At 41.1% G+C, this 19,641-nt stretch overlaps 1 protein-coding gene across 6 annotated transcripts in view; it reads left to right on the top strand.

Annotated features, from left to right (window-relative positions):
* Positions 1-19,641, top strand: part of LOC122548517 (tropomyosin alpha-1 chain-like) — a 108,628-nt gene that overhangs the window by 60,615 nt on the left and 28,372 nt on the right. For all 6 annotated transcript variants that reach the window (XM_043687294.1, XM_043687304.1, XM_043687286.1 and 3 more), the window contains one exon: positions 17,529-17,662. In XM_043687294.1, coding sequence (XP_043543229.1) covers positions 17,529-17,662 — 134 coding nt within the window. The remainder of the gene's footprint in view (positions 1-17,528; positions 17,663-19,641) is intronic.

Raw genomic sequence — 19,641 nt, 5'->3', positions numbered from 1 at the left:
CACACGCAGACGACAAGCAACATGAATTTGACTGGGACAACACTACCATTATAGGGCAAGCGAAACAAAGAACAGCCAGGGAATTCCTAGAGGCGTGGCACTCATCCACAAACTCCATCAACAAACACATTGACCTGGACCCAATATACCGGCCACTAAAGCGGACAGCTGAAACTGACAACCGGAAGCGGCAGGGACAGGCCACTATAAATGTCGGAGGAGACACCACAGAAGCGCTTCACAGGAGGCTCCCAAGCACTGATGATGTCACCTAGACAGGGGACGAAACGTTTGCAACAAAAACTTCCAGCTCAGCGAACAGAACCACAGCACTTAGTATTGTTTTTATCCAGGGTTATTAGCTCCTTCTCAGACAGTGAAAAATCTTGCTTTCAATTGTTAGTACAGAATGTGAGTATTTCTGAGAAGAAACAGTTAATAGCTGTTCTTTGAGTCATAATTTTTCAGGACAATGCCTTGATGAATCAGTGAAGCCGCATTGTTTAAAATTTAAGCTTGATGGATAACTGTCAGTCTTCATTTTAACTAGTGCATTCTCCATGGTAATGCTTTTACCAATCAGAGTCTGCTTGTCAACCAATCAGTACACCCTTGTCGTAGAGTATAAATGTTTTCCCTTAATTTTGTTGTCTCTTACAAACTACCCTGATGAAAGCTATGGCAAAATGCCTTTTTTTTTTCTCACAAACATTAAAATTAACTGACACTGTTACAACTTCTCCAAAACCACTCCAGTTTATACCCACCTGCAGCTATCCTACAATATCCTGGGTCAGTTAGGAATATCCCACCCTGCCACCAAAGACTGCAGGAAGCTGCTGTAGAAACTATGGAATTCGTTACCACAGAGTTCTCCAGGCTGAGTCATAAAGTATGCTCTAGACTGAAGCAGATTTTCTAGTCAGTAAGGGAAGCAAATGTTATAGCAAAAAGACAGGAAAATGGAGATTCTGATTATCAGGTCAGCAGTGACTGGTAGAGCTGACTTACTGGGCTGAATGGCCTACTACTGCATCGATGGTCATCCATGATTGCAACGTGTATGCTGTGAGGCATTGCTTGTTCCTGAAATTCCTAATCTATTTCTTTTTGTAGCAAAGAGGTTAATGTCTTGGGTGACCATGACGAGTGGGAATTGTTAGGATTTCAATGACGCACAGACATAAGAGTTTGAAATTGCTTTGCTGCAAAATGGAGTGGTGAAGGTGGTGACCTGTATTTACAACTTGCTCATTCATGAGAGAACATCGCTGGCAAGGTCAGCGTTCATTACCTATTCTTCAGATGGTGTTAGTGAGCCGCTAGTGTAAGTCATTGCACTCCATGTAGCAGAGAAGTGATAGAGATATCTCTTGCACGTTGCTTCTTTTGAAACATGAAGGATGAAACTTCAGGTGGAATCGTGCAGAGTAAGGCACAGCCGGAGACAGTTATGAAGAACAAGTGGCAGTGAAAGTAAGTTTTTTGGCAAATATTTTATCAAACACTAGGAGGGATAAAGGAAGTAATGAAGTTGAAAGGTTTAAACAGATCTGTTTGGAGAGAAGAGTAGAACAATGACAAGGTGGTTCTGGAGACTAGTCCCACCGGAGTCCAGGTTATCTCCGTTTCACTCCCCACAGATGCTGCCAGATCCACAGAATTTTTCCAGCATTTTGTTTGTTGCAGTCCATATGGTGTTTGCATGCTCACAATTCCGTGAAGAATGGATGGTACTAAGGCATGAAAAAGGCTGCTGTTTTTGTACAGTCAGCAAATGACACGGTACACCTTGACACCTGGTGCTGGAATGTGACCATGGAACATATCTGATTTAAAAGTAGCACTTTTAATTACATGTCAAATTCAGTAGCATTATCACTTCTATTCAAGTACCTCATCTGTATCTAATTTGTGATCATATGAAAATATTGATTTTTGTTTAAAATTGCAAAATCAGATGGCTTAGATTGATAGTTTGATTGCAAACTTGTTTCATTTGTGATTCTTGAGGTGTGAATTGCTTATTGCGACACCCAGTAAATATTAGTGTATTCACGTAGCAAAAGAAACTGATGCTATAAACTCTAGGCTTGTTATTCAAATATGTCTTCTTATTTACTATGAAAAGTATGGTATTGAATTCTGGTAATCGTTGCACTATTGCTTTATACCATATTAACTGGATGCCTATTAAACAATAAAATTTGAAGATGGTATGAACCAAACAAAAACAATTTGCTGAAGAAACTCTGATGTAGCAGCATCTGTGGTGAGAAAACAGTTTTTTACATTCCAATTCAGAGCTGATGAAGGATCACTGGACTCAAAACATTAACTGTTTTCTTTCCACAGATGCTGCCAGACCTGCTGAGTTTCTCCAGCTATTTCTGATGTTGGTTTCAGATCTCCAGCATCCTCAGTTCTTTTTTGATGTTTTGGAAAATAATAGCCTTGAAGTGGATCGGACCATTAATTAGATATGCAAGCCTTCATTATTGAAATATGCTGGGGAGAATCTATTGCAGATTTTATAATTAACTTGAAAATGGTTGTTTGCTAGTTCGCTCAAGAGATGTTCAGTAGAAAGGTGCCAACTTTCTCGGTGTGGGACATTGGAACCCAGTGAATGGTCTGATGAGCAATATAAAACAGTGTCAGATTTATTTAGTCCATGTCTGGAGCTAAACCTTCATTAACTTGGTTCCAATTTCCAGCCATCTCTACCTTTTTTACATTATTTGTATCTGACCCTTCCCTTCCCTTCCTTGACTTCTCCAATACCATCTTCATGTAGCAGGCTATTATCTAATGTTCATTGTAAACCCATTTATTTTTATGGCTTCCTCTACTGCACTTCACACTGTACAGTTTCTCCGTCATCGGTATATTTGTTCTGACAATGAAACTTTCTACGTCAGCTCATCTAAGATGTCTCCCTTCTTCTACATCTGCAGATTACCCTCATCACTTTGGTTCATAGGCCCTTCAATAGTGCTGACCCACTTCTTGTATTTCTGCTGTCACCCCTTCAGCTCTCTCCCAGGATTGCAGCATTGTTCCCCTAGTACCCTATCATAATCTGTATTCAACTTATCATCCTTCACCACTCTCATCACTTTGGTATGATACCATCAGCAAACACTCCTCTTCATAAGACCACATGAAATAAGAACAGGAGTAGGCCATTCAGGCCCTCAAACCTGCTTCACCAGTCAATAGGTTCACAGCTGATTTGACACTCATGTCCACTTTCTTGCCCTTTCCTCATAACTATTGATTCCCTTACTGATCAGAATCTATCTATCTTAGCCTCAAATACACAAGGACTGAGCCCCCACAGCTCTCTGTGGCAACAAGTCTCAATGACACTCAACACTCAAGAAATTCCTCCTCATGTCAGTCTTAAATTGGCTTCTCTTTATTCTGAGATGATGCTCTCTGGTCTTAGACTCCCTCATGGGGGGAGCATCCTCTCAGCATTTACCTTGTCAATCCCCTTAAGAATCCTACATCTTTTAAAGAGATCATAATTCACTCTTCAAAATTCCAGTGAGTGGAGTCCCAGCCTATGTAGCATTTGTCAATAATACAGTCCTCTCTGAACTGTCTCCAATGAAATAATATCTTCCCTTAAGGGGACCAAACTGTTCACTGTACTCCAGATGTAGTTTCACTGCCTTGTTCAGGTAGGCAACCCTTTATCCAAAATCCAAAAAGCTCAAAATCTGAAGGTTTTTTGTGAAGTTTGTATCTCATGAACCAGGTCGTTTGGCGTGCAAGCAGTCAACCCAACTCCATACCCACTTGGTGTGCGTCATTTAGATGCGACATGGGGGGGTCTGGGTGCACCCAGCAATAACAGACCTCCATTTTGTCTCGGCCCATTACTCTGTGTATCTGCTGTTCAGTAAATCTTTTTGAAACTTCTCTGTTAGAATTGTCTCCTATTCGAAAATTTGAAAAATGTGCAATTCCGAAAACCGATCCCGAGCATTTTGGGTAAAGGATTACCTGTATTACTAATCGACCTTTTTACGTCCCTTTTTGAATAGGGGTGTCACATTTGCAGTTTTCCAATCCTCTGGTATTTCTTCAGAATCCAGGGATTTTTGGAAAATTACAATCAATTTGTCTACTATTTGTGTTATGTATTTTATGAAATTGTCTTTCTAAACACTGATGTTGCGTCCTTTTTAATAGAACCTCTAACATTTTCCCAAGAGGGATGTTAAGCTAATTGGCCTAAAGTTATGTTTTTGTTTCCTTCCCTTACTAAAGGATGACTTTATTGAATCAGACAAGTTTCTGAGGGACTTAGATGGATACCAACTAATTGCTGCTTGTAAAGGTGGGGTGGGGACTAGAACTAGGGGACATATTTTTTAAATGACCTTTTAAGGTGGTGAAGTAAATTTTTGTGTCTTTGGGATGTGAAAGTTGAGGGTTACAGGAGTTGACAAGAAGCTGGAACTGAGACTACAGTCAGAATAGCCGTAATCATCATCAATGGTGAACTTGGCACAAAGGGCTGAATGGCCGAGGCAAGCTCACCCACCCACCGTACTTTCCCATTGAAATATAGCAGATGAAACAGCTGCTCTTTTACCTCCTCCCTCACCTTCCCATCCTCCTTCCAAGGCCCCCTACACAATTCCTTACGGGTGTGGTGGTTTATGACTGTTTTTAAATTAGTATAGTGTATTAATTGCTCACAGTGCAGTCTCAAGTATATTGATGAGACTGAATGCAGATTGAGTGACTACTGAGCAGTATGATCTTGAGCTCCCAGGAGCTTGTAATTTACGTTCTTCACCTTACTCTCTCTGACACTTCTATCCTTAGCCTGCTGCACTGTTACGGTGAAATTGGAGCAGTGATTACAATTGCTCAAGGAAAAAGCCATCAAAGGATGACTCAAGGAACCATGCAACATCTTTGAGCACTTTACAGCTCTCCCTGTGCTTCATATTTGTATTCACCAAGTCTGGATGGCAAAACCTTCTCCCTCAGCCCCCAAATTGTTGTGTTTTTGGATACAGTTGCTCATTATTCTGCCAACCATGCCTACATTGAGCAAATCTTTATTTTTCTTCAGTATAACAATCATTACTCCCTCTGTCTTTTGTACCATGAAATCTTTTACCATCCACTACTTCATCTTTTTATGCCCTTCCACCAAATGATTATATTTCTATCCCCCTTCTTCCCTGGAGAAACGCCAACTTTTGTTTCTCTGTCCATAGAAACTGTTTCCAGCATTTTCTGTTTTAATTTCAGAATCAGTGTTCACATTAATGACTTGTTCCTGAGGAATCACTGAAGTTAGTGTCAGTCAAGACACATGGAGAGTTTATTCATGAATTGGAAGAGACATGTGGAAGTGTGATGACATTTTAAGTCATCGGTTTAAAAACAAGTGGCCAACAGCCAAATAATTGCTTAATGTCGGACTGCTGCCATTCCAGCAAACAAAAGATCCCATTACACTTCAAATCTGCTAATCAATGCTTGGATTGTCTGCGTTTCTCATTAGTGTTTATTATTTGAACTCCAAAGATTGGGAGATATTTTCCCCCTCTACAGTATGGGAGACAATGGGCAGCTGCCTTTGACTGCTAACAAGTCGGTTTGGATTAGTAATTAGAAGTTGGAGTCCTTGAATTCCAAAAACACACTCCTGTTGCTTTTTAAAATCTGTATCTGTTTTTTAAAATGGTGGGGGGTGGTCAGCTGGAGAAAGTGGAATTTTGATTATGCCGCAATATTGCAAAGTAATTTCCATTTCACAGCCCTGAAAGTTGTTTTGCAGTTGTGAAATCAAAGGTATCATTTGTAATGCTGTACACTCTCTTTCTTTACACAAGTATTTTGAAGGAGTAAGAATGCATGGAGGTATTTGCCAAATGAATGTTACAATGAGATTTTTTTTTATTGATATGGTCTGGTACCTTGTATAAAGTAAATGAGTTGCAGTTTAATATTTCAGAGTTCAGGGGAGTTGAACCCCTGCTCTATGCAACCTGCTCTATTTTGACCTGCATTTGTGACTAGCAGTGCTGAGTACTATTTTTCTTGCTCTGGGGAAAGGAAGAGAAAGTTACTATTTAAAAGTGATCTGCCAAACATTAAAGCATAAAGTAATCTTACATGAACTTTCTGTGCTCATTTTTATCTCCATGACTATTGCATTGAAGTGCATGTGGTCTGTGTGATTCAGTTTTGATTGAATGTAACTTGTTTTTTGTTCAATTCTGGTTCCCTACACACTGCCACTGTGCGACAGACAAATAATCTGTAAACTGCTTTGTCCAGCTGCTCAGATGTGAAGTGCTCCTTTTAAATGGTGGTATCATCTGGGACAATAGAATGAGCTTGTGGTTTGCATATTATTCCATGGAATGCAAAGTTCTCCATAGAAGAATGGACTTCGTTCTTGTACAGATTTATTGTGCAGCCAAGTGCCTCTGAGCACTTCACTGAAAGACTGAATAAGTTATGTTCTATTAAAGAACCTGCTGAATGCTGTTTTGACTGGAGCTGTATCCATGATTTCACATTTTATGACAGGCCACTTTATGGATTATTTGAAAAATGCATGTCACACCCCTTCTGTGGACAAAAGAAATTACAATGTTTTTGGTGTTTTTCACTGTTCAACCTACTCAGAAGGGGTTCGGAGCTGATGACCACTACAAATCAGAAAGTCTCTAAAGATTAAGGTTCTCATGCTCTCTTTTAATTTTGTGCTTGTGTTTGTGAAAATCATGGCCTTAAGTTATTTAACTCTTATTGAATCCTGGCTTCCCATAGCAATGAATATTTAAAGCTGGAGTTCAGTTTCTTTTGACAAGGTTCTGTTCGGCGGGTCAGTTTTCATTGGGGGTTTCTAAAATGTTGATGGATTCTGAAACGGCTGATAGATTCAGTATGTGTAATCTCCAGATCCTGCCACATGGGCCATGGATTACTTGGCTGGTCAGTCAGATTATTGTTTGGAGGTTTTTGCATTCACTTCACTGCCTTTTCTAAGCTGTACACTTCCTGTATTCATTATGTACCCAAATGAGCACCAATCAACATTGACCAGTTGCCATGATTTGGTGGCAAGGTTTCTTCAGGAAACTGGGACTAGTGTTTCCGAAGCTGATTGAGTCAAGGGACCCCACATCCCTTCAGCATTAAGCAAGTAATACGTGACAGTGCAGTCTCTGGTAACAATGGCAATAATCATAAAAAACAGAAACCATGATGAAAGTCATAGAAACAGGCTCTCAAAAAGATATGACTTTCAGTCCATTTGCTAGCTGACATTGCAAATGGTTCTCTATCTCTAGTACTGTCGTGCTTCCTTGGAAAGCTGTCATTATCCTCCAGTTAAAGAAATTTGCAAACTTCCTAGTTTCTGATTCGTGCACTATATGACACTATATAAAGGTAAGCATTTCTGTAGCATTTGTCCCAGCATCCCAAAGTGCCTTACAGCTAATGAAATCCTTCTGAAGTTGTCTCTGCATTAATGTAGGAAGCAACATGGACAACAGGGCTCTCACAAAAGCACTTTGATAAAGACCTGATAACCTTTTTGCTGCTTTTGAGTTGTGCAGTAACATGGCCATGTTAGCTACCTTTTGTCTTCAAAATAGTGTCATAGGATCTAAAGGGCAGTAAGGATCTCCCATTTAAAATTTTATTTGACACCAGTTCTGTTTTGTCTTAGCGAACGGTTACCATTGGACTTGTAGGTGAACGCAGTACCTTATTTATTCATGGGATGGGGATATTGCTGGCTGAGTCAAAAAGTGTGGCGCTGGAAAAGCACAGCCGATCGGGAACAGGAGAGTTGATGTTTTGAACATAAGCTCTTCATTAGGAATGCTGGCTGGCCCAACTACTATTGCCCATCACTCGTTGCCCTTGAAGACAGTGGGTTGCCTTCTTGAGTCACTGTGGTCCATTGGTGTGGGTAGACCCAGGAATTTGACAGTGAAGGAAGATGACATTTCCAAGTCAGGATGGTGAGTGGCTTGGTGGGGAGTTTGCAAGTGGTGGCGGTGTACCCATTTATCTCTTGCCCTTATCCCCTGTAGGTTTGAGGACTATTGATGAATTCCTGCATCTTGTGGCACACACTGTTGCTGATCAATGTCTGGATTGTGGAGGGAGTGAATTTCTGTGGATATGGTGCCAATCAAGTGGGCTGCTTTGTCCTGGATAATATTTAAGCACCTTGTGTTGGAGCTGCATTCATTAGGCAATTAGGAATATCCTGACATGTGCCTTGTAGATAGTGGACAGGCATTGGAGATTTAGGGCACGAGTTGTAGGATTCCTCACTTCTGATTCCTGATTTTGTGACCACTATTTATATGGCTGATCCAGCTCAGTTTCTGGTCAAGATGATATTGGTGTGGCATTCAGTGATGAAGATGGCTTTGAATGCCCAGGGACAGCGGTTTCGGAATTGTTGGAAATGGTTGTTACCTGGCACTTGTGTGGAATGAATGTTACTTGTCACTTTTCAACCCAGACCTGGATATTGTCCAGATCAAGCTGCATTTGTGTATGGACTGCTTCAATACCTGAGGAGTCATGGTTAGTGAGACCTAAAGTTTTGAGGAGTCAAGTACAGAAAGGATTTGAGAAGAGAAAATCATGTTGTGCTGTTCGCCTGAGACGCACTGCCTTGGCAGAAACCAGTCAACAGCCAGAGAATCTCCTGACACTGCCTGTTACTGAAAAGTAATGGTTCAGATCCCCATTCCAGAGCTAGTGCACCAGCTATCCCATTTGGAACAGTAGAAGACAAATATAGTTTTTCTTTCCTGTTTTTGACTTACCACAGTGATTATCTCTGTTCTTGTGGGCTGTGCTCACTTAACTCTGGAACGCACCCATCCTGCCTGAAAGCTCTCTTTTAGGCTGAATTCTGTTTCTTATCGTGTTACTCCAGGTAGTATCATGTGACTGTGTGCTATTTGGTTCCGCAAGTTCTGTCCCTGTCTAATAAGAATAGGAGTAGGCCAATTTAGCCTTTTGAGCATGTGCTGCCATTCAGTAAGGTCGTAGCTGAACATAAAAATGCTAGATCCAGGTACTTTCTAAATGGTAATTTTAAATATAGTGGATGTTCAGAGAGACTTATGGGTTGAGGTGGATAGGTCTTTAAAATGCTGCAACCAGGTGCAAAGCAATCAGAAAAGCTAATGGGATGCTGGCCCTTATATCTATTGGACTGGAGTACAAGGATATAGAAGTTACGCTGCTGTTATACAAAATCCAAGTTTGACTCGACATGGAATACTGAGAGCAGATCTGGGCACCATACCTCAGGAAGGATATATTGGCCTTAGAGGGAGTACAATGTAGTTTTACAAGAATGATACATGGACTTAAGGAGTTAGATTATAAGGAGAAATTAAATAAATTAGGCCTGTTTTCTCGAGTTTAGAAGGTTAAGGAGTGAAGTGATTAAGTTGTCAAGATTTTGACAAGAAAAGACTAGGCGGATAACGATAAACTATTTCCACTGATTGGAGATTTTAGACCTTGGGGCCATACCATCCAGGAGAGATGTAAGGAAGCACATCTGCACACACAAGGTGGTAGAGGTTTGGTACTCTCTTCTAGAAATGTCAGTTAATTCTAGATCAGTTTTTAGTTTTAAATCTGAGATTGCTTAACAAAAATGTATCCGAGGCATTAAGAGAGCAGTACATGAAGCTGAGCCACCGATTAGCCATGATCTCATTCAATGGCAGAACAGGCATGGAAGGCTGAATGGCCTTTTCCTGTTCCTATGATCTGATTGTGAGGCCTTACCTCCCACTTTCCTCTGCTGTGACTTGTCATTGAATACATTCAAAGTATTTGGCTCTTTGCAGAAGAATTCTTCGAACAAATGATTTTCTGAGAGAAGAAACTTTTAAATGGGAAACTGCTTATTGTTAAATCTTGCTCCTGGTTGTAGACATTATCTCACCATCCCCGCAAATCCTCCCCCACCCCTGAGTCTCAGCGCTCATAGGTGTGGTCTCACCAATGCACAAGACACTTGAAGCAAAACATTACTACTATTTTTTTCTGAACAATTTTGTTCAATGATTTCACACCCTCTTCAACTTTGTTCAAAATTCTTTTGACTTTTCCTTCTGGTATTTGTTGACTAGGAGAAAGATCAGTGTCAAAGTGTGGCGCTGGAAAAGCACAGTGGTCAGGCAGCATCTGAGGACCAGGAGAGTTGATGTTTCGGGCATAAGCCCTTCATCGGGCATGTAGAGAGAGTGATGAATGGGGCTGAGAGGTACTTGTTGACTCTGTCTTGTGCCTTAGTTTACCGCCCACTTTGGGCTGCATTTACAAGCAGCCTGACTCTGAGAAGACGCCATCCTGATGAGTGTGGGCCACCATCAGCCTCGCTCTGTCCGTAGACCCCTTGATTTTGGGGATATGGCGAAGGCTGCTGTCAGGGCACTATAATCTTCACCGTGTGGAGCAGTCTGCCACCTTCCAAAACCACTGGGCTTCGCAGCCAACCCAAAGACAGTCGTGGTGCATCACCGGTGGAGGAGAGCTGTGCCTATGCAGGGTGAGGCTTGGGCAGGAGATTGACCGGAGATGTGGAATTGAATGCCCTGGGCAGACTACCTGGACCCCACCCATTCACTTCTTCACAATAAAAACTTCAGTTTTTCTTTCCACTGATGTTGCCAGATCTGTTGAGATGTTCACTTTGTTTCCAGTAGCTGTTAGTTTTGTTCTCTTCCTTTATGTTCAGTCTCCTTGGAATAAAACTCAGTGCACCATGTGCCTTCCAGATTACTTGGTTTTGGAGAAGCAAAATCAAGTTAAATGTTGGAAATATAAATGTCAGTGTTGATTAAGGTGGCCACAAATTTAAAACGTTGTCATTAATTCAGTGCACCATTATTTATAGTTTTTGTTGGTAACTTGCATACTGCTCCAGCTTTTTAGTTTTTTACTATCCATTTCTCCAGAATTAACAGCAGCTGCCTACCTGTGGATGTGTTTACAGTGAATTACATAATGCCAATGAGAAGTTATAATAAATCAAACTATATCCAATACCCATGTGTTGCTCAAAGCTTTGGCTGTTTTCCTGTCATTATCTTTAGGTTCCAGTAGAGCTGTTTTATTTTAATACCTTGAACTAATCTTTCTTTTTCATGTATGTAGCTTTCTTCATTTAGCTAGCTATTGGTAATTTGAGAGATGATAGAATCTAAACCAACCACCATTTTATTCCATCCAAATCTGCCCCTACACCTCCAGGTATGCCATCAAAGAAACATGCCAATTGGTGTTCGGCTGTTCAAATGTGATTTGGCACCTGTGAATTCAAGCTTATTTTTTTAAAATGAAAGCTCTATACTTTCTACCACTTATACAATGCATCTTAAAGCATGCATGCTTGGAAACCTGACAGTGGATTAAAATGAAAATAATCATTAGCAAATCTTGCATTGGATTTCCAATTTTAGCTCCTACTAGAAGAACCTACAACAAATGAAATGCGCTCTCATTGCTGTACATTCCAATAATGTATATATTTTAGTAGCTCCCAGCTGTGTCCTAGCTTGAAGTGCTGAATATTCATCTAGATTTGTGCTTGATTTGTACATTCATCCATGCTAATATAATGATGCCCACAAGCAATCTGACCTCAACATTAGCCTTCAGTTCAGCATAATCTCCAAAATAGTGACTTCAGTTAATGCCACACAAACTAACAGAAAACTTTGATTATATCATCTAGATTCATAGAATAGTTGCAACATGAAAGGGCGACATTGGACCGGTTATGCTCTTGTGAATTCCAGCTAAACCCTCTAACCTCTTGTTTTCCTTCTCTCCCTCTTTCCCTACATTAGCTTTATAAATTTTGTCTCCATGTTTTTCTAACTTCCATTCCATGATTGAATCTACTCTTGTCACACATTCAGGCAATATTTAGGGGAAGTGTGTGTTCCACCTGATTAAGGAGCAGCGCTCTGGAAGCATGTGATTTCAAATAAACCTATTGGACTAAACCTGGTATCATGTGACTTCTGACTTTGTCCAATCCAGTCCAACACCGGCATCTTCACTTATGTCAATGGCAACAGCATCGCGTTACTCTATCCAGGTGCGTCTTGATTTTGAGACCCTCTCCAGTTTCTTCAAGAACAGCACCAATGGGCAGCACACTCACTGCGCCAGGGGCCCAGGTTCGATTCTGCCCTCAGACGGCTATTGGTGTGGACATTCTCCCAGTGTTTGTGTGGGTGTCCTCCAGGTACTCCAGTTTTCTCCCACAGTCCAAAGATGTGCAGGTTAGGTGAATTGGCCGTGCTAAATTGCCCAAAGTGTTCAGGGATGTGTATGTTAGGTGCATTTCTCGGGTAAATATAGAGGAGGGGGAATGGTTCTGGGTGGATTCCTCTTCAGAGGGTTGGTGCGGACTTGTTGGGCCAAAGGGCTTGTTTCCACCCTGTAGGAATGCTATTCTATGATAGCGCCAGCTTTAGTTTAGCCATGTAGCAGAAGTCTCTCGTTCCTGCAATCATTCACAATTTTTTTTCTTCATCCACTCTAAAGCACCATAACAGTTCCGTGATTCTGAAACTTCTTCCTTCTGGGCCAAGGCATTCATTTACAGGGAGGTTTGATTCCAGCTTGTAGTTCCCGAGTTAGCAGAATTACAAGTAGATTGGGTGAGGGCAGTTAAAGTCAAATGTTTTTGTTTGGTTCGTTGGCTGCTTAAGTTGAATTAAATAATAAAATGTTTTTTGTTTCATTGTGCTTGACAAAATAAGTGCAATATTTGTATTCAATATTGGTTAATGCATTTGGATAATTTATTCATTTACTGAATGATATACTGACCCAAATAAGATGATCACAGAAAACCAGTTTGGCTGCATATCCCTGCATTCTGAGAGTCTGATTTCTAAGTTGCACAGGTTTCTTTTTATACAAAAGAGCAAAGACCCTACTCTAATCATTGTAGTTTAGGAATGCAAGGAATGTACATAGTCTGCGTGAGAACTGAACAGATGAAGTTTGGTATCTCCTATTTGAAGCATTTGCTGTTTCGGAGCCAATGCATTGGTTTATCTGGAATCTCAATAATTAGATTATCCCACCTGAATTTCTATAAACTGCATAATTGTTTCTGAAATCACTGAGGGTAAATTCAATTGTATTTGTGCAAGTCCTGACCAGATTCATATTTAGTCTTCTCAGACTGGCCACCTATTAACTTTAACTTCAGTCTTGTAATTGTTCGCTTTTTTTTTTAAAAGGCTTGTCTTATGTCTGATACACGCGCACACATGCCTAGCAATAGTCTCAACATTGCACTTTTTGACAACTTCCTTAACATTCCATATTAACTCGGATGGAATAGGGTTTGATTGGGAATTGAACCAGCAAGCAGGGAGAGCACTGGAAATTCAGCAAATTCCAAAATTGCCAGCCAGACTGTAAATAGGAACAAGCAGATAGGAGGGTTCTGATAGAAATCTTAGAAAATGAATAGCTTGAGGTCTTATTTTTCTTCCAGGTTGCTGGCAACAAGGCCTCGTTGGTTCTTCTTTACCCTGAAAGACTCTTAAACAATAATGGGAGGCGCATGGCACTGAGGAAATTGTTCATGACAGCTGTATTAAACTTACGTTGAATTTACCTGCGGTCTACTTGATACAAAACCCTGAACTACCTGTGGTATTCAAGCTTTATGTTCTCTGTCATTTAGTATTGTGTGTGGCGTCTCCTTTCAAAGATAAAGGAGCCCACTCTCTTTCCTGTTTTTTTCCCCCCCTTCCTTAATCTTTTGGTAATCACTGTAATACTACCTTCACTGCATGAAAGATTGCTTTCAAACTAGTTGGCCAGAACTTGGGTACATAATGGTGGAATATGCACATCTATCTTAGAATGCCAATTAGCCTTTTGGAATGAAGAGCCTTTGTGGGTTGTCTTGTTGCTCTTTGCCCTTGTGATCTGATTTTGAATTCTGCGTCTCTTGCTGAGAGAAAGTTAAGTGCATCCTTTTAGGATTTTGCGGTTTATTGCAGTGAATGAGAGAGATTGTCAGCATAGTTGTTGTAGTAGATAAAAATGTCATAATAGTGGGCTGGTCCTGAGAACTGCAGCATAAACTGAAAGCGGAAAGAATTGTTCTTCCCTTTTCAGAAATATCAATAAAAATGTAAAAGTTATGAGAATGTTAAGGAAAAAGCTGCGTTTCCACAAATCCAATGGGTAACTGAGTGGTGCAGCGTAGCAGTAACTTTGTTTTATTTGTACTTTTCATCTTCAGAAAATGAGTTTAAATGCCTTCTGTACTCAGTGGCCATGTATTATCAAATCGTGAATTGTTTCTTCGTTAGCACAGATGTCTACTTAATTAAGTTGAACCTTGTGGAAAGCTGTGTGTGTGTAATCTGATATCCTTGGTGCGTGGCATTTTGCTGGAATGTCTGTACTCCTGTTTCATGCTTAAACTCTTCCAGTGCTAAATTCCACACAATTGGGTAGAAATGTCACCCCTCTGAGAGAGGAAATTGTAGACATAGTTCTTCAGTTTGAGGAATGAATTACTGGAAAATATTGCATTACACGTGATGGGGATAAATTGTATTCAGAAACAAACTGCAGTCCTGCAAAATGACTTGATTAACTTGGGCTCATTGTGTGAATTGCCTCCCTTAAGTGGGGTGGAAGTTTTGTTCATGCATTCCCCCTGTTATTTTTAAATGCTATCTTATTCTCATTATCTTCATGAAATATTAAAATTTTTCACTCAACAGACTCCTTCATCCTGAAGGGTATTTTCTCCTGTACAATTTTGTTTCTAGGAGGGACCAGGTGATTGAGTGGAGACTGGAAGCCCAAGTTAACTAAGGAGTCAGCCAGTCTTCTAATTTCATTTAATCACACCTGAGTCAAATATAGAGTTGCCTGTGGACACATTCACATTCCAGATGAAGGGCTTTTGCCCGAAACGTCGATTTTCCTGCTCCGCAGATGCTGCCTTACCTTCTGTGCTTTTCCAGCACCACTTTAATTTTGACTCTAGACACATTGGCCCCCACCACGCCACCTAAATCTCTTTGCTGCTATGAAACTCTCATGTGGCTTTTAGTTGGGCAGAAAGGCATTTCTCTAAGGGAACAGTTTTTGCTTATTAGCTCTCAGAATGTGAACATCGCTGGCAAGGCCAGGATTTATCATCAATCCCTACTTGCCACTAAGCAGGTGGTGTTGAGCAGCTTACTTAAACTGATGCAGTCTGTGTGGTTGTGGTACACCCATGACGTTAAGGAGGAATTTACAGGAGTTTTAACCCAGAAACAGAAGGAGCAGTGATTTAGTTCCAAGCCAACATGCTTGGGAAAATCTGCTGTCTCTAATCTGTATTGTACTGATCAGTGGGAGAAATCCCTGGGTGGCACTTTTACCATTTTGTGAGTTTTGTTGACATTCACATGTCTGCTATAAGCAGTGAAATTATTCCAGCATTTCCCCTTTATTTTTCCATTCGCCACTCACTGGTCTCTCCTATCATTCATGTTATCAAGTCTTTGTATCCTTTTGTTTTTGCTGCTCTGTACGGGTGCTTTACTTCCTTGTTCATTTAGTACTGCTTCTTCCCTAACCTGGAGTCATACACTGCACTTTGAATAAACCCATGGTAAATCTCTGAGGTACCTATCACTGTCTCATTACAAGCATTAGTTACAGACAAAAGAAAACTGCAGATGCTGGAATCTAAGGTAGACGAGCAGGAGGCTAGAAGTGCACAGCAAGCCAGGCAGCATCAGGTGGGGAAGTCGATGATTCAAGTGTAACACTTCAGGACTGGGGATGGGTGTAAAGGGAGCTGCAGGTGGTGATGGTGTGGGGGAGAGGGGCGGAGTGATGAGCTAGGGATAGGTGTACACAGGTAGAAGATAAGGTCTGATTGGTTGATGGGAGGAATGAATCTGGCTGGTGGCAGGAAGGAAGGGAGCAAGATTAGAGTTGTGCTGGAAAAGCACAGCAGGTCAGGCAGTATCAGAGGAGCAGGAAAATCGCCGTTTTGGGCAAAAGCCCTTCAGGAATGGGAAGGAGAGGTCAGTCAGAGGAATGGAAGGGAGGGGGAGGGGCTGAAAAAGGGAGACTGGGACGAGGATGAAGGTTATTTGAAATTGGAAAACTGAGTTCTCCAGGCTGTAGTCTGCCCAGACAGAAGATGAGAAGGTGTTTCTCCAATTTACGGTCTAATCCGCTGTGGGAATGGAGAAGGCCGCAGATGTGTCATTATAAACATTAGTCTTGAATGTTCCTTCCTTACTGTTGGAGGACCAAACTCAGCAATCCCATCTGCCTCATTCAACCCTATTAAATTTAATGTTTATTTCCACAGACGTTTGCAAGGTTTTAAAAAAATCTATATTGAGAAATATGATTTACCATTTTAAAGTCTGGAGTTGTAATGCCTTTGCTATACTTGCTTGAAGATGATAATTCTACTGAGCTGCCTTGTTTGAAAAATGTGCCAGAATGATTTGAAATTCACCCCCCCCTAAAAAAAGAAAGTCCTCACCACATTCTACAGAGGGCTCATTGAGAGTACCGCTGAAAATGTGTTGCTGGAAAAGCGCAGCAGGTCAGGCAGCATTCAGGGAACAGGAGAATCGACGTTTCGGGCATAAGCCCTTCTTCAGGAACGTCGATTCTCCTGTTCCCTGGATGCTGCCTGACCTGCGCTTTTCCAGCAACACATTTTCAGCTCTGATCTCCAGCATCTGCAGACCTCACTTTCTCCTCATTGAGAGTACCCTGAGTTGCTGATTCATTATCTGGTTTGGGAGCTGCACCGTCTCGGATCGTAAAACCCTATAACGGATAGGTGAGGACAGCTGAGAAGGTTATCAGGTCTCTCTTCCCTCCGTTACAGACATTTACTCCACATGCTGCGTCTGAACGGCTAAGATCATTATGGAAGACCCCACACATCCCTCAGTCAAACTCTCCTCCCTTCTGCCATCCAGTAGAAGGTACCGGAGCATTCGGTCTCTCCCAGCCAGACTGTGCAACAGTTTCTTCCCCCAAGCCATCAGGCTCCTTAACACAGTATGATCGGACTCTTTCCCATCTGATGTTCTTTGCACTACTTTGAAATGCTGCTCGAACACTGTATATTCATTCTTCTCTTAATCTGTAGCGTGTGTTTTGCCCTGCTTTGCACTTTATGCTGTGTATGATTGTGTAGTTTGGGCTGTCCATGTAGCACCCTTGGTACAGGAGGAATGCTTTCTTATTTTAACTGTATCAGTTGCGTATGGTAGAAATGACAAAAAGCTACTCTACTAAATTTTTGCCTTTTTAACTCGAGCTGAAATAAGTGTGATTCACAAAAATCCCAGCAGGCTAGCTAACAGTACCTCCAAAACATGTTCACATTGTTTTATTATTTCTTAATGGATAATTATAGCTTCTTTGAGTCATACTCACTTATGTGTGGATTTTTTTAAATCTAGGCGGAGTCTGACGTGGCTTCCTTGAGTAGACGTATCCATTTGGCTGAAGAAGAGTTGGATTCCGCTCAAGAGCGTCTGACTGCTGCCTTGCAGAAATTGGAGGAGGCTGAAAAATCAGCAGATGAGAGTGAACGGTAGGAGGCCACACGTCTGTCTGTCACATTTTGGGAATTTTTGTCTGATCTGGGAAAGAAGCATCTTCTTTTCTTTTTATTCCTTCCCTCTTTCCCCCCTCTCTTCTACCCTTCAACCCGTCACACCCAAAAAGACATGTATAAATATTTACTAAATGTCTGTGTGTGAGGCAGGATTTTAGTTCAACTGGGGCTGGTGAGATTCTGTTGAAATTCCAGAAATAATTTTGATTCAGATGATTGGGATCCAATTTGACTGTCTGACACTCCTGACTATACCAGTGTAATAAAAGCAAAAAAAAAGCAAATACAGAAGATGATGGAAAACTGAAATAAAAATGGTGCTGAAGAAATTCAGGTCTAGCAGCATCTGTGGGCAGAGAAACCGAGTTAGCATATCAAGTCCAGGATGACTTGAGCCCCAGTGATAAACAGCTGAGTCCATGCAGTATGTACAAGGTAACAGTTCTATTTACATAACTCTATTCTGGAAATTTATAAATTCTTAATATAGTACTTCAGTAATTCAAAGTGTTAATTTTCTTCTGCCTCCTTGATAAGTGAATTATAGGAATGAAAGCATGTTGACAGAGCTTTTCTTTCTGGTGCTCTTGTATGGTAAGAATTTGAATAAATCCAAAATCAAACATTGATCCTAAAGAAATATGTGAGCGATACAGGAATCACGATACCAAATTCGTAAATAGGAGAAGTGTTTATTGATGGGTTTTTAGATGTAGAATTGCTGTTTTGGATTTTGTTTGCAGCATTGTGTATATATCGAGGAGGTCACCTCTCAATGCGGCCCTTTACAAAGACTTCCTCTCTAATAACTGGGTTCTAGATCTTCCAAATACAATGTAACTCAAAGTTCTGCTGTTATTGATTCTTCTGTGTTTTCAATAATTGTTCTTAGACTGCCATTCATCTTACCAAACACACATGCATCCACGTTTATAGCAGGCAGTGAACAATGTACAAATCTCTGGGCATTAGGTGCCTTGCAGTCCATTCAGTAGCATTTTTAGCTTTAAATACTCTGTTCGATTTGAAGAGGACAGTAAGCCGAGATAATTAGAAAATCAATTTTTTGTATGTGTATTGTTACAAAAAAGTTTTTTTTAAAATCAGCTTACTATGGTGTCTGTATTAAAGACAGAAGCCGTAGATGAGAAAAAAAAGTTAAGACCAAGTTCTTCTCCAATCAGCAAGAGAGTCGACGTATCGGGCAAAAGCCCTTCATCAGGAATTCCTGATGAAGGGCTTTTGTCCAAAACTTCAACTCTCCTGCTCCTTGGATGCTGCCTGACCTGTGCTTTTCCAGCACCACACTCTTAATTCTAATCTTCAGCATCTGCAGTGTTCGCTTTCGCCCTCATCTCCGATCAGTTTGTTTGGGAAAAGTCAATTAAGACGCTGATTGTCGGAATTTCGGTGACTTTTACTCTAGTGATGGAGAGGGATAAGTGTGCACTACAGGGCAAGAGTTATAGCTGGGGGCAGGGAAATTATGATGCTGTGAGGCATGACTTAGGATGTGTGGCCTGGAAAAATAAGCTTCAAGGCAAGGGTGTAATTGATATGTGGAGCGTGTTCAAGGAGCAATTATTCAGTGTCCTTGATAAGTATGTGCCCGTCAGGCAGGGAGGAAAGGGTCGTGTGAGGGAACCGTGGTTTAATAAGGAATTGGAATCCCTTGTAAAATGGAAGAGGGCGGCCTATGTAAAGATGAGGCGTGAAGGTCCAATTGGGGCGATTGAGAGTTATAAGGTAGCCAGGAAGGACCTGAAGAGAGAGCTAAGAGCAGCAAGGAGGGGACATGAAAGGTCCTTAGTTGGTAGGATTAGGGAAAACCCTAAGGCTTTCTATAGGTATGACAGGAATAAAAGAATGACTAGGGTAGGAATAGGTCCAGTCAAGGATAGTAGTGGGAAGTCACGTGTGGAGGCTGAAGATATTGGGGAGACACTGAATGAATA

Source organism: Chiloscyllium plagiosum, chromosome 1 (genome assembly GCF_004010195.1).
Source record: "Chiloscyllium plagiosum isolate BGI_BamShark_2017 chromosome 1, ASM401019v2, whole genome shotgun sequence".
NCBI lineage: Eukaryota > Metazoa > Chordata > Chondrichthyes > Orectolobiformes > Hemiscylliidae > Chiloscyllium > Chiloscyllium plagiosum.
Note: the sequence above shows the minus strand (reverse complement) of the source record. Positions and strands in the feature narration are given on the sequence as shown.